Source organism: Bubalus kerabau, chromosome 13 (assembly GCF_029407905.1).
Source record: "Bubalus kerabau isolate K-KA32 ecotype Philippines breed swamp buffalo chromosome 13, PCC_UOA_SB_1v2, whole genome shotgun sequence".
Lineage (NCBI taxonomy): Eukaryota > Metazoa > Chordata > Mammalia > Artiodactyla > Bovidae > Bubalus > Bubalus kerabau.
In genome coordinates, this window is record NC_073636.1 from 36,786,617 (window position 1) to 36,802,024 (window position 15,408).

A 15,408-nucleotide genomic window follows, 5' to 3' on the forward strand; every position below is an offset into this window, starting at 1 on the left:
TTTCTGGGAGTTGAGATGAATTTTGTTTCAACCATCAATTTTCAAGTAAATGTGTTTTCGAATAGTACACAGTATTTTAATCACTTTAATCCTGTTAAGGAAGAAGAGTTGAGTTTTTGATGATGATGTTGTGACAGTCTATAAAATACTTAAATTGGGAGGCTCATGATTTAAGTTGGAAAACAGAATGGAGCTTCAAGGTCATTTTTCTTTTAAATGAAGTTTAGAGTACAGGATACAGAACCTATTAAGTGATTTTGTGTAGGTTTGTTTTACTTGGCTAGTTAATGGTGTGCCAGTGTGTTTGACAACAATATCTATTTCTCTATGGGACCTTGTCAGCATTCCTCTTCCTCCTCCAGCTTCCTCTCCATTTCCTGCCCCCTCCTCTATCAATTTGTGTTTTAATGCATCCTGCTATTTTACAGAGCAATGCAGTTTTCCAGTAAAATATTGGTAGATCCATCTTGATTCTCCCCACCACTTTTTGTACAAGTTTATCACTTATTTTTCCTCCAGCTGTGATTGGTCAACATAACCTATACATTTTGGACTTGATAACTAATCTACTTGTATGTGAAATATTTTTCAGGAGTCAGAATAACATATAGATAGGTAATTATGTAATTAAAGTGATCAGGTATCTCATATTTCTGTTAAGCATTTATAGACTGTTGAATGAAAATGTCCACCTAAATGCAAAAAGTGATGATTTCTACCTTTTTTGAAAAATCTCCTTTGCAGTGGTACTATATATAGTCTTAAGCTGATATTCAGAAAAAGAAAGTATTAAATAAAACATAAAGTGAGAACATGTATGGCCTATGATTTCTCAACCATATAAGCAAATATAAAGCATATGAATGTATATCTGAAAAAAAGGGTAAATGAACTATGATTAGTGATGTGAGATGAATTGGCTGGTGCAGAGAAGGTTTGTCGCATTTAGTTCTAGAAGAAGAAAGATCCTATTACTGTAAAATGGTTGCCTGATATTGAAGACAGAGTACACAAAGTGAAGAGCTTAGGGGAGATTCATGAATGCTCCGAAAAGTTCTTCACTGGGCCCTTCCATGTTCTGCACGTGGAAAGTTGATATTAATCAGAACATAGGGAGAGTAACATTGAAGTGCTTGGTAAGCTCCTTTTTGAGAGTATTATCTTGGTTTGAATTTTAGAAACTAAAGAGGAATGTTTCTGACCCCCAGCAAACAAAATGTGTTTTTCGTATTCCATTCAAGAGTGTTTGAAATGGAAAAGCTAGTAATTAGGAGGGTATACTGGATGGAAACTGGTGTTTGGCTGGAGAGAGCGGTGTTGGATCTCAGTTGGTTATGAGGTAATAGAAGATGTGTGTGTATCAGTGTCTGCCCCAGGTTCCTAGATAGTTTCCTGAGTGATGAGAGCACTGGGAGCATCTGTTGTACTTACATATGTCTCTGACCCAGTCCTTGGCCCAGGTCTCCTGGAAACCTTGTAACTTTCTAAGTGATAAGGGCAATAGGAGCATCTCTTGTTCTAATGCGGTAACTCTGGGTAGGCTCCTATCTGGAGGCTGGTCACCAGCAAGACCACACCAGGATTAGAAGCTTAGAATTTTCAGCCTTACTCTCTCACCAATTATGTTTTAGAAATTAAAGATTTTATAAAGTTGATGGTTATTTGGGGGGAACAAAGCTTTCATTTTCACATGAGTTCTAAGTAATGATGATCCCACTCCCCAGTTTGACTTCATGTTACAAACATGGAAGCATCATAATAGATGAATTGATTATGCCTACATGAGAAAGTCCCACAAAATCCCCAAAGTGTAATGTCTAGAGAACTTTCAGGCTCAGGACACATCCATGTACCAGGAAGGGGATGCACCCAATGCCATGGGGCAGAAACTCCTACCCTCCCCTGTGTAACTCTTCATCTGGCTGTTCATCTATGTCTTTTTATCATAGCCTTTAATAAACTGGTAAATGTAAGTGCTTCCCTGAATCCTGTGACCTTCTGGAGCAAGTTGTTCAAACCCATGGAGGGGGTTATTAGAACCTCTGATCTACAATGGGTTGACCAGAAGCACAGGTGGCCACCTGCAGTGGTGACCTGGTGCTCTCTCCCGGAAGATGAACTCAGAACTGGGTTGAATTGCAGGACACTCGGTTGGCCTCATAGAAAACGCGTGGTGTTGAGAAAACCCCCCACACATTTGGTAATGAGAGTTTTGTTTTGTGTGAGCAGAAAGGGAGGCACACAGGAGGAAAGGAAACAAACTCCAGAAGGAAGAGAAATGTGGGTTTTCTTCCCTTTATGATGGCATCATGCAACACCATTGGATGAAGCTTTATAATTGAGTGCTGAAACTTTGTTATGGCAAAAATACCTCAGATGAATGATTTTGTCTGTTTTCACATTTATATAACAGAGTGGCTAAGGAATGGGTGAGAAGTCAGCATGAAAGGTGTGTATTCACCTTTCATGTAGGAAAATGCTATGTAGAAAACGGGTAATGTTGCAGACGCGTGATGGTACAGTTGACAGTGACAATTTCTAGTTCACTAGTCTTGAGGAGAAAATATTTTTCTTTGCAGTTTGCCCTAACGTTTAACATTACTTTCCTCGAAATCATTTCTACTAGCCACTGTCACGCTGAATCTCTCTTTTGAAGGTAATTACTCTAAGAGGTATAGTTCCCAAATAAGTTTTAAGCTATTTCAAAATATAATCAAATACTTTTTGTCTTGGGAACAAGTGAAAATATTTGCTTGTGAGTGCAAGTTGCTCAGTTGGGTCCGACTGTTTGCCATCCCAGGGGCTGTAGCCCACCAGGCTTCTCTGTCCATGGAGTTCTTTAAGTAAGACGACAGGAGTAGGTTGCCATTTCCTTCTCTAATTAGGGGAGATAGGGGAACTAATTTTTTACTTTTTGAAGATTGCTCTTCCAGTTAAAATATTTAATTCACAATATTGAAAGGAGACCTGAAGTGTACCTCCGAAGTAATAATGATTTTTTAAAAACACGCATATATATATACAACCAAGTATACAGCCCACAATAAAATGATAATATGTGATTTCTATACATCTGCCAACTCAGTTTTGAAAAGCGTTAAAACTTTCTTCAGTAATTTGTAAATGTTAGCACAGTTGGATCTTTGTCCATTTATTCTTATATAAATTCAGCGCCTATTCTGTGCAGTCCCCATAGATACACCTTGAGGAAGATACATGAGCACATATGAAGAATAGTGAAGGCGATAGGAGAAATAGTGGGTAAAAAGAGGGAACACCCAGAAATAGTGTGGAGCACATAGGAATGGAGACAGGGTTGAAGAATACTTTGCAGACAGAGGATGTGGTCCATATAAGGTGACAGCCGGAGATTGAGTGTGAGGTGACCAAAAGAGGCAGGCATCAGTCAGGAGTGGGAGGCGAAGAAAGAAGGGTTTCAGTACAGTGACTAGTATGTAAAGTCCCACAAAGAAAATAATTTGTCAAGTTCGAGATGTAAAGCAGACTTCGAACTGTGGCTGATCAATAGCTTGTAAAAAAAGGGAAGGGCAGGAGCTGGATAGTACTGCCTGTAAGTCAGGGCTGGACATCCTGGTTTACCCAGGACAGTCTTGTTTTTGCCAGACTGGTTCCAGTGTTATTAACAACCTCCCTTTTAATTTTACTTGTTTCCTTATTTAGATGATATAGTCTATGGACTTTCTAATTATGGGCTTATTCAAAAGTTTGAATTTCATTCTAGGAGCAGTGGAAAGTCATTAGAAGGGTTTGCATAAGTGACGCCATCAGTCTTGAATGTAATATGCACAGCAGTTCCCTGGGGTGGAGGGGTGGTGGCAGGATGAGAGGAATGGGTCCCAAATGGAGGAAGCCAAGGTGGGAGCCTGTAGAAATGATTAGGGTGATATGTGATTGTGGTCCTTACAAAGAATGTGAAGGATGGAGGCAAGGGAGTGGGAGATAGGTGGAATTGGATGTAGCTTCAATACGAGGTGTTGGGACAGCTGCTTAATTATTTGGGAAAAATAAGAAAGAGGCCTACTAAAATGAAATCCAAATATATTAAAGATGGAAGTGTAAAAATTGAACCATAATCATGGGATAGAAAAAGAGCATTTGCAGCTTCAGGGACATTTGGACACACACACACACACACATGAAATTTTTTTTTTTTTTTCCACACATGAAATTTTTTTAAAAATTCATACATAAGGTTGGAAGGAATAACATCTTTATAAATGATTTATGATATTGCCTTTAATAAGATATGCTAGTTTATTTGTTGTTGTTCAGTTGCTAAGTCGTGTCCAACTCTTTGCGACCCCATGGACTGCAGCATGCCAGGCTCCTCTGTCCTCCATTGGCTCCCAGAGTTTGCTCAGATTGGTGTCCATTGATTTGGTGATGTTATCTAACCATCTCATCCTCTGCTGCTCCCTTCCCCTTTTGCCTTCAGTCTCTCCCAGCATTAGGGTGCTTTTCTAACGAGTTGGCTCTTTGCGTCAGGAGGCCAAAGTATTGGAGCTTCAGTAACAGTCTTTCCAATAGTTTACTACTTTGGCTTTAGTTTTACCTTTAACAAAGTGACTTGATAAAACTTTAAGAAATAAACAGAAAATAATTTTGGATAATACATAATTGTGTTTTGAATTTAAATTAGAAAATAGAAGTCTCTCATTCATTGCTTTCCTAGTGAAGACCATTCATATACTTAATGACTTTTTATTTCTTCTGTAAATTATGTATTCATATACTTTTAGTGATAGTTCATCTTAACTGACTGCATTACCTTTCATTCTTTTTTGTATACAAAAATATTGCATATACATTTCCCACCATTATAAATAGGGTAATAGGATGCACTACTTCCTGTATTGGATTACACTTAGTCTTTGAATTGATCAGTTGCCATATACAAAAAACTAATAATTGTTATTCAATAGTGTCTACAAAATCCAGCCTTATTGTCCAAATCTTAAAGTCCAGGAAAAGTAAAGTATAAAGGACGCCACATGGTGAGAAAATGTCTGTCACAAAAGGCCACATAGATGTAACACACTCTAAAGCATGCTGCAGTGGGGGAGGGCAAGGACCCATGTAGGGGCACTGAAGGAGGGAGCCTGATTTCTACAGAGACTTTGTTTCCAGAGAAAGCAGAATCATCAATAAATAAAAGCACTTCCTAGGCATCACATTGCCACATTAAAGGCAAATCAGCCTCTTTGAGTTGTCATTCAGTGGCTCTTTTTTGATAAAAGTGAGGTGACATCATCTCTAGAACATGGTTTTATAATTTAGGAAGTCAGGGAAATTTTGGTAGATTTTTAAAAAGGCAATAAAATAAAAAGATTTGTTGTAATTTTTTAGCTTTCCAAAACATTCACTTACCAGAAATTACTCATTGCCCGGGCATGCAGAATGGATGAGACTTCATTAAAGCATACTGAAGGGAAAAGTTAAGCTTCCTTCTGGAGGAATAAATCAAGGTTACTCATCCTTATGAGTTAGACACTTAATTCTAAGGACCTGACAGATATTTAGAACATAGAATTGACTCCAGGGGGTCCAAGGCAGCAAGAGCTCAGGAGCCTGATGAGTTACAAAGCCCAGTGTTCCATTTCCTGCAGATTCTTCTAAGCAACAGGTAAACCCATCAGTTGTGATTGGTGGCTATGGCATATGGAAACACAATTTCATTTAGGTATTGCCTTTTGAAAGGAAAATCTGTATAGTGAAGAATAAATTGGTTAAAACAGAAGAGTGGAAAACAAAGTTACTTTTACTTGTCCAAAATAAAAATGTTGGTAACCAAAACTATTTATGCAGCAAAGCTGTTAAAAATTATGAACTTGGTATCTGTAAATCTTGAAAGTTTTTTATTTTTGGAATCCAGATATGAAAATACAACACTAAGGAGGAAAAATACATAGCTGGTGTTTTATCATTGCCTTTCAACCATCATGAAAGTGTTAGTTGCTCATCATGTCTGACTCTTTGTGACCCATGGACTGTAGCCCGGCAGGCTCCTCTGTCCATGGAATTCTCCAGACAAGAATACTGGAATGGGTAGCCATTCCCTTCTCCAGGGGATTTTCCCGACACAAGGATTGAGCCTGGGTCTCCTGCATTGCCAGCAGATTCTTTACTGTCTGAGCCATCACAGAAGCCCCAGCCATCATATCCACTTTAAAATATGTTCATTAGCATTCACTATTATTTTTACTATGTGCAAGATAGTCACCATGGATACACAGATAGTGAACAATTTTAGTGCTCTTATTAGATCTGTGTTCCCATTTGTGATTATTCCTCCTGTCTGAAAGACTTCTTATAACATTTTTGGTAATGCAAGTCTGCTGGTGATGAATTCCTTCACCTTCTGTGTGTCTTTAAGTTCACAATATTCCTTGCTTTGAAAAGGTGTTTTTGCTAGGTATAGAATTTTAGGTTGACAATAGTTTTCTTTGAGTATTTTTAAAGATGTTGCTCCATTGTCCTGTGGCTCACACTGTTTCTGGTGGGAAGTGAGGAGACATTTTTATCTTTTTTCTTTTGTATGTAATGTGCTTTTTTTCTTTGACTGATTTTAAGATTTCCTTTTTTACTAGTTTTATGTAATTTGATGTTATTTCTTTTCTGTTTATTGTGCTTTGAAACATTTGGGCTTTTTTATTTCCATCAAATTTGGAGTATTTTCTGTTATATTTCTTCAAACTTTTTAAAGAACCTCTCCTGTCTTTGGAGATGCCAATTAGGTGCATATAATAGACCACTGAAGTCCCACAGCTCAGTAATCATGTGTTCATAATTTTTCATTATATTTTCTTTATGTTTCATTTTACATAGTTTTTTGCTTTGCCTACAAATGTTAATCTCATTCAGTGTACTTTTTTTCATTCATTCACTGTACCTTTTAATCTATAGAAGCTTGATTTGAATATTTTTTGTATATACCAAGTCTCATGTTCAGCCCTTCTAGCTTTTTGAACATTTAGAGTGCAATTATAACTGTTAATTTTCTTTTCTGTGATCTGTCTGTAATTATAAGATTTAATTCTGTATAATTTTAACATCTGTGTAATTTTTCAGGGTTTAATTAATAGCTTTATATTTTTCATCATTGTGTAGTTTCTGCTTTCTTTACATGCCTGGTAATTTTTGACTGACAGTCATTGTGAGTTTTACTTCTTTTGATGCTGGATATTTTTGTATATTTGTAGATAATATTCTTGAGTTCACATCATGTAGTTAAGTAACCTGGAAACATTTTGATCCTTCAGAGGCTTGCTTTTAAGCTGTGTTAGGTAAGATCTTAGCAGTGTGTAATCTCAGGCTAATTATTTCCCGCTATGAAGACAGTACCCTTCTACTAATTCTCCTCAATGCCCTGCGAATTGTGAGAATTTTCCTTTTAACTTGTGGGAACCGGAGCTATTCCTGCCCTGTGCAAGCTTCGGGGATCGTTTGCTCTCATGCAGGGATTCTCAGCCGCGGAACTGTTTAAGTTTGAGGACTAGTTAATTATCTGGGGGCGGGGCGGGGATTGTTCAGTGTGGCATCGGTTGCCTGGGAGCATCTCTGGCCTCTGTACACTAGATGGCAGTGTGTGTGTGTGCGCTCAGTTGTGTCTGACTCTGTGACCCCACGGACTGTAGCCCACCAGACTCCTCTGTCCATGGGATTTTCCAAGCAAGAATACTGAAGTGGGTTGCTGTTTCTTCCTCCAAGGGATCTTCCTGACCCAGGGGTAAAACCTACATCTCTTGCATCCACTGCATTGGCAGGCAGATTCTTTACCACTGAGCCACCTGGGAAGCCAGATGGCAGTGGCATCCTTTGAATCATGACAAACCAAAGATGTCCCCAGACAGCCCTCTGTTCCCGACCACTCTTCTAGTCCTTTCTGGGAGCTGTCCATACACAAGCCTTGGCTAAGGACTCAAGAAACTCTGTCTGTGTCGCTCACTCTACTCTCATCCCTTCGCTGAGAACTGTAACCCCTTGACCTCCCTAGATTCCCAGCTCTCTTGTCTCCAAAGGAAGACTGCTGCATTCCACCTGGGTTCCTTCTCCTCCAACACAGCCGGGAACCTTGCTCTAGACGGTAAGCTGGGCAGTCTTAGGGCCTACAATTATTTCCTGTCTCTCAGTGGTCACTGTCCTTCTCTTATTTCATGTCCAGTGTCTTAAAAAACCATTGCTTCATTATCTTTTTCTGAAAATTTTCTCTAATAGGTACCTGGTAACTTCACCTTCGTTTCCATCCTCATTCTTGAACAGTACTTTTGCTAGATACACAATTCTGAGCTGACTATTATTTTTTAATGTGTTTTTATCTTCTAGTTATATTGCTGCTGATCACTCAGTTCTCATTTTTTTTTCCTTTCTCATGATCTGTGTTTTTCTCTCTGATATTTTTAAGAACTACTTTCTGTTTCTGGCATCCTGTGTTTTCACTATGATGTATGTAAGCATGGGTTAATTTTTATTTTTCCTGCTTCCTGAATCTTCAGATTGTGTTTCTCATCAACTGTCAGAAATCTGCAGCTATTATCTCTTCAGATATTTTATCATCTTGATGCTGTTCATTCTATCCCTTTGAAAATTTCGTTGGGTACCACAAACCGTAAAGGAAAAAGTATTATTGGGATCATTAATTTGGATCCTTTTTTTAAAATCAAAAAACCCTAATAAGAAAGTGAAAGGACAAGTTACCAAACGGGAGAATGAGAGAATGTATTTATGGCACAAAGCCTTGGATCCAGCATATTATAAAGGACTCTTACAAAGAGTCAGATACGACTGAGTGCCTGATCTGATCTGATGTGATCTTACAAATCAAGAAGCGAAAGATAGATGGAATGGAAAAATGTGCAAGGATCTTGAACAGGCATTTCATAAAAGATGTTATGAGAAAGATGAACTTTACCATTAGAAGATACCACTGTATACTCAGAATGGTCAGATTTAAACTAATACTGTAAACTGTTGGATCCTGAGACACAGCTAGAACTCACATAGCTGCTGGTGGGAGTGTAGCTGGAGCAACCTGTTTGTCTCATCTGCCTGTGTTGAATGACCCAGACATTATACCCTTAAATACACTTAACCCAAATTAGCGTATCTATGCATCAACAGATATGTGCATAATAGAATTGCTTTAATAGCCAAAAGTGAAAACAACCTCATTGTCCCTCAGAGGCATAATGGGTAAAGAAACTGTGAAATATATACATGTTGGAGTGCTGCACAGTGAAAACAGAATGGCTACCAGTAACAGCATGGATGAATCTCACTTATTAGCAGGAAAAAGAAACATCTGCTTATGATTCCATTTATGCAGTATTTAAGTAGAGGTCATGGTGACTAGGAAGGAGCATACTAAAGGGGCCCCTGGAGTTCTGTTAATGTTGTGTTTCTTGCTTGGGTGATATTTACAGGGACATAGACATTTTTGAAGATTCACATTACAGTACGCTTATGAATTATTATAGTCAATAAGAAAGCTTATAGTCAATAAAGAAACCATTTCTTTGCCTTCTTAAGAGCTTCTGTTTCAGCAGATAGCAAATATATACATAATAACATAAATGTGGTTAAAAGTTATGAGCATGTATTAAAGCAAAGAAGATGGTGCTATGAGATCAAGTAACCTGGGGGTCTGCTTTTACATCAGATGTTTTAGTCACTCCTCTAGAGAAAGAGGCCAGTTATGTAAGCTGAGTGAGGAGGACAGTGGAGGTAAGATAAGGTTGGAGACAAATACAAGACTAGAACGTGCTTCAGAGTTTTAGTTTGCTTTTCATCCCATGTTCTTTATTCATGGACTGTATAGTCCATGGGGTCACAAAGAGTCAGACACAACTGAGCGACTTTCATTCATTCATTCTTCATTCCCAAACCGGTGTAGATTTACAGGAGTTATTAGTAGACCAGTTACATGATTTACTCTTTAAAGTTTCAAAACAATCACTCTGGCTACACTGTGAGTCATGGATTTGAAAATGAGCCAAAGGTGAATGCAGCTGGACCAGTTGGGGCTCCAGGTAAAAATGCCCCAGGTAAAAAATGATGGCATGGATGATCTAGACCAAGGATATGCCAGCGTTTTATGTAAAAACTGTGTGTGGCTTTTATTCAGTTTCACCATTGTAACATGACAGCCAACATAAACAGACCATACATCAATGAATGAGTGTGGCTGTGTTCCAACAAAGCTTCATTTACAACATAGGTGGCATAGTCAGCCAACCTCTGCCCTGGACTAGAGAGAAGATAACAAGTGTTAGCATACATATTAGAAGCAGATTTAACAGGATGTGGGCTGGATGTTGGGAGTGTAGCTGAGAGGAGAGGTTTCAAGGATTTCTAGGCTTCTGGCTGGAATAACTGATGTATCATACTGATTGGGGAACAAATCAGTTAAAAGTCTAGGCCCAGTCACCCCAAATATACTGATGTGCCATGTTTTTCTCATCTTTGGTCTCTAGTGACAATGCATTTGTTTTGAGAACTTTTACTACCATAACAGTCATGACTAGAAATACTTTTTTTTTTAAATACACATTAGTCATCTATTACACCAAACATTAAAAAGTGAGAATACCACAGAAGAATGAAAACTCATCAGTTGTATTATCAGTTCTTTTGTGTTTTCTGCTAATAGAAGGAAAGGAAAAAAAAAATACATGCGTGGTTTCCCCAGTCTCCTGCTGGCCCACTGATCATGTATTTATAGCCTCATTTTCTCCCTCCCTTCAAAAGTAACTCTCCCCACCCCCCGACACACACCCCCTCCCCAGCTGCCACCTTTCTAGGATGAACCAGAGAATACACAGCTCAGAAGGTGCCGTATGCTGATTCTTGTTGTCCATTAGTGACGATGGAGGGCTGCCTCTGCTGTTCTGCACCCCCCTTGCCCAATTTGTAAGGGGTTTCTTTACAAGTAGTTGCATTATTATCTTTGCTGTGCCACAATTAGAACATCGATTTCATTTTCCTCATAGTTGGGTGTGTTTAGGGTTTTATATTGAACACTTTTCACCTTTGACTTTGATAGGCTTTGCTCTCTGTGCATGACACTGTGGCTCAGAAGAATTATGATCCTGTGTTGCCTCCTATGCCTGATGACATTGACGATGAGGAAGACTCAGTGAAAATCATCCGCCTGGTCAAAAATAGAGAACCACTGGTGAGTTTTGGTCCATCTTTTATGCTCAGCTATGAGTGGATACCATGATAATGACCAGTGTGATGGGTGCATATCATTTATTCCTCTCTTTAAAATATGCTTCTTCTGTGTCTTCAAACTCAGAAATAAACAGAGCATTCACATCTAAAGGAGATGATGGATAAAAATTAAAACAGAGCCAAAGAAAATGGCATTCTTTTGATTATAAATAGCAATCATTTTTAAAATGTTACTGGTTGGCATTTATAAAAGATGACGTGACATGCACCAACTGCAGCCGATTAGAGATTAAAAAGTGCAACTGAAAATAATTGCTTATGGCTTTTCTAGAAAGCAGATTGATTTTAAAGTGATGAGAAATTAACCAGGAATCTGATAGTTCAAAATGTAGATGTAGCTATTTGTTTTAGCACTGGGATTTAGGCAGCTCTGCGTCATGTCCAGGGCCTGTGGTAGTGGGACAGTGCCTCCCACACACCCCCAGTGGTGTCGAGTCCTATCTTTAGAGCCTTACAAGGCAAAAGGAACTTTTTGTAATTAAAGATCTTGACATGGGGACCGTCTCGGATTATCAGGTGGGACCAAGGTAATCATAATGGTTCTTATTAAAGTGAAAGAGGGAGACAGAAGGCTTAGAGTTACAAAAAGAGATGTGATGATTAAGCAAGGGCTGGAGTGATGAGACCAGGAGCCAAGGGGTGCTTTTGTACAGTGTCACATGGAATGTGTCCTTGTTTTATTGGGTTTTGATTTTATTTTCGTGCAAGTACATTGCACTAAGAATACTTCAAGGAAGTGTGCTCATAAGGGTTTGGAAAGCAATATGGAAATAGAAAATCTTCAGGAATGTAGGGATCAAAAGAAGATTGAGTTAAGTGCTATTAATAGTATCCTGTAGAAAGTGAGACACCGTTTCTCAGGTCCATGTTTTCCGTCCAAGGATCAGGAGAATCAGCAGATAGCCAGCATTTCTATTCCAGGGTCCTATCTATATTGATGCATAAATATATTTCAGGGCCTTTAACAAGTCCTGTAAGTGCTGAGTGCTTTCTGTTCTCTGCACATTCTGGAAGTGATCCCTCCAGCTGTGACTTTAAAAACTACTTGTGTGCCGGTGACTCCCAGGTCACATTTCTCTTTCTTCTAATCTTTTAAGCTTGTATGTCCATCATTCTGCCCAGTATCTCCATTTGGATGTCTGGTAGACATCTCAGTCTTCACGTGTCCAAAAGTCAGCTGATCTTTGTCCCCGAATCTGTTCCACCCTGTGGTTCCCCAGTGGACAGTCTCATCTTTCCAGTTACTCAGCCAAAAGCCATAGCATCTGATGTCCCACAGATACTGTGTCTCAAGGGACCCAGCTGCAAGTCTTCCCACAGCCTTAGATGCCCTGGAATCTATTCACCACTCGATGTAGGGACCTGACAGGCACATTCAGAGAGGGAAGAACTGATAATCTGCATCTGCAAAAGTAGTACATTTACAACCTTATGAATACAGGGTTATAGAAGGATTCAGAAGATTATTAGTTTTGAATGATAAGGTTAGAAACAGCAATTCTGTTCAGTTTGCCTTAGATAAGTTCTGACTTCGCTACATACTAGTTGTCTGATCTTAGACAAGTCATAACCATTTGTCATGCAATTTCTCATCTATAAAAGATAGATAAATAGTCTTAAACTTAAACTCTGGGAGATGGTGGAGGACAAAGAAGCCTGGCATGCTGCAGCCTATGGGGTCGCAGAGTCGTACACGACTTAGCAACTGAACAACAATAAACAATTTTAGATTACTAGACCTTTCTGATCATTAGGCATACTTTAGTCAGTTGGAGACACATTCTTAAAGTAAAAGTTGATCTAACTACACTAATTAGTTGTAGTAAGAATATTACATTTCTAGTCATCTTGGCTACAAGCTACCTGCAGAAAATACCAGGAATTGGACAGTCTAAGGTTTATAACCATGGAGAGGCACTCATTCAAGTCTTCAGCCTTGAGGGCATGTGTAGGTGATTAAAATGCCACAAAATCATCCTAGCATGGAATTATTTAATTTTTTGTTGTTATTAGGTATGTATTTGATAGCTATCACATATAAAATAAAATATCATATATAAAATGCATATGAAAACAAAACTAGGAATCCTTTTGTAACATCTATTTTGTAATGCTATAAATAAATGTGTTCACTGTCAAACTTCTTTTTGGGGGGTGAACCTTGCCCCCACCTAATGTGCGTCTCTCTAGCTGTGTAACATGACATAGATGGTTTGTCTAAACCACTGCCAGTTTCTTGGAAGAAAGTCATGAAGAGGCATTCAAAGTAACCATTTCTGCTTGCTATGCTGACAAAAAGTGTTCAGTTGATTTGCTTCTAAACACCCATAAATGAAGAATTTCTGGATTCTTTTTGAAATTATTTCCTAATCTCCTGCCAGAATGTTAGTTCCATTTGTGCTAAGTATAATCCTAGTACATAAAAACTAGGAGTATCAGATCTTTTTTTTTCTTTCCATTTTGTTTATTATCATCGCTGAGTTTGTTTACTGTAATACTGTAGTAGAAGGGTTGCTGAACTAAAGGTCAGGTGGTCTGGGTTTTAGTTTTCTAGTTTATTTTCTATTCGCTTCACCTTCTCTATGTATATGACCTTACAGGGCTTGGGATAAAGATAAAGTGAAATGAGGAAATACCGTCAAAGTGTAAAAACAAATAGTATTCAAATGTAAGGTTCATAATGGAAAGAAGATATTTGTATACTCCGTAGTATTGAAGGGAATAAAGATTCAAAAATTTTTGGACTGTGCTGAAAACCTTAGATGATATATGCTGTAGAAGACTGTGTATTTAGTGATAAGTATTTGTGAGGTGCCTGACATGATATCTGTTCCTTCTGCCTCCTTTTAATTTTTTTGTAGCTGTTTTTACATTTTCCAGATAAGGTCCTTATTTCTGCCCTCTTTCTTACCATCCGGTATGTGCATTTACCCACAAATTTTATTTTATTTTTTCTTTAAAGGGAGCCACTATTAAAAAGGATGAGCAGACTGGGGCCATCGTGGTGGCCAGGATCATGAGAGGAGGAGCTGCAGACAGAAGCGGTGAGAGTGTACACATGTTTGGCGGGTGTGGACGAATCATGTGGGTTTTGTGTGTCACATTTCCGGTATATAACTGAAAGGATAGCAGGATTTAGACAGTACAACAAAACAGTAATGAGGTATTTTTCTCTATGTTCAAATGTGGTTATTGTTCAATTGCTAAGTGATGTCTTGATTATTTGAGACCGCGTGGACTATAGCACCCAGGCTTCCCTGTCCATCACCAACTCCTGGAGCTTGTTTAAACTGATGTCCATTGAGTCAGTGACGCCATCCAACTATCTCATCCTCTGTTGCCCCCTTCTCCTCTTGCCTTCAATCTTTCCCAGCATCAGGGTCTCTTCCAGTGAGTCATCTCTTCGCATCAGGTGGCCGAAGTATTAGAACTTCAGCTTCAGCATCGGTCCTTCTAATGAATATTCAGGGTTGATTTCCTTTAGGATTAACTAGCTTGACCTCCTTGTTGTCCAGGGGACTCTCAAGAGTCTTCTCCAGCATCATAGTTCAAATGAACCTATTTAAATAAATGATAAATCTCATTTTGCTTTATGGTCTTCGCTTATATGGGCTTCCAAGGTTATAAGACTTATTTCAATGTTTCTGATTTCAAAAGTACTACTGAAGCATGCAGGCTTTAAAAATACTATTTTGAAGATGAAAGTAATGTGCATTTTTAGAAAAAGACTGAGATGCTGCTGCTGTTCCTTTGGCAGTGTTGTGAGGTTGTGGTCTTGGAGTCGTTCTCTGGGGGCTCAGCCTCTGAAACCTGAGAGGCATGAGGTATGTTGCCCTCACAGGCACTGGGGGACCACACGGTGCGTTCAGTGTGGACACAGTCACAAACCATGGTTTCTTTTGTAGGTAATGCTGCTGGTTTTCTGAATTTGCTTTCTCTCAGGTCTTATTCATGTTGGCGATGAACTTAGGGAAGTGAATGGGATACCGGTCGAGGATAAAAGGCCTGAAGAAATAATCCAGATCTTGGTAAGCTGAAAATTTATTTTAAAATTGCCATGAAAATGAAATTGAATCGCTGTGTTTCAGACCTGGTAATGAACACAGGATTTGGATTCGGCAATCCAGGATTTGGATCCTGACTCTATTAACTTAATCC

The 15,408-nt window shown here is 38.8% G+C and overlaps 1 protein-coding gene across 4 annotated transcripts in view; it reads left to right on the forward strand.

The window, feature by feature from the left end:
• Positions 1-15,408, forward strand: part of MPP7 (MAGUK p55 scaffold protein 7) — a 222,762-nt gene that overhangs the window by 143,736 nt on the left and 63,618 nt on the right. For all 4 annotated transcript variants that reach the window (XM_055544022.1, XM_055544021.1, XM_055544023.1 and 1 more), the window contains exons 6-8: positions 11,060-11,191; positions 14,213-14,294; positions 15,193-15,278. In XM_055544022.1, the coding sequence (XP_055399997.1) occupies positions 11,060-11,191; positions 14,213-14,294; positions 15,193-15,278 (300 nt within the window). The remainder of the gene's footprint in view (positions 1-11,059; positions 11,192-14,212; positions 14,295-15,192; positions 15,279-15,408) is intronic.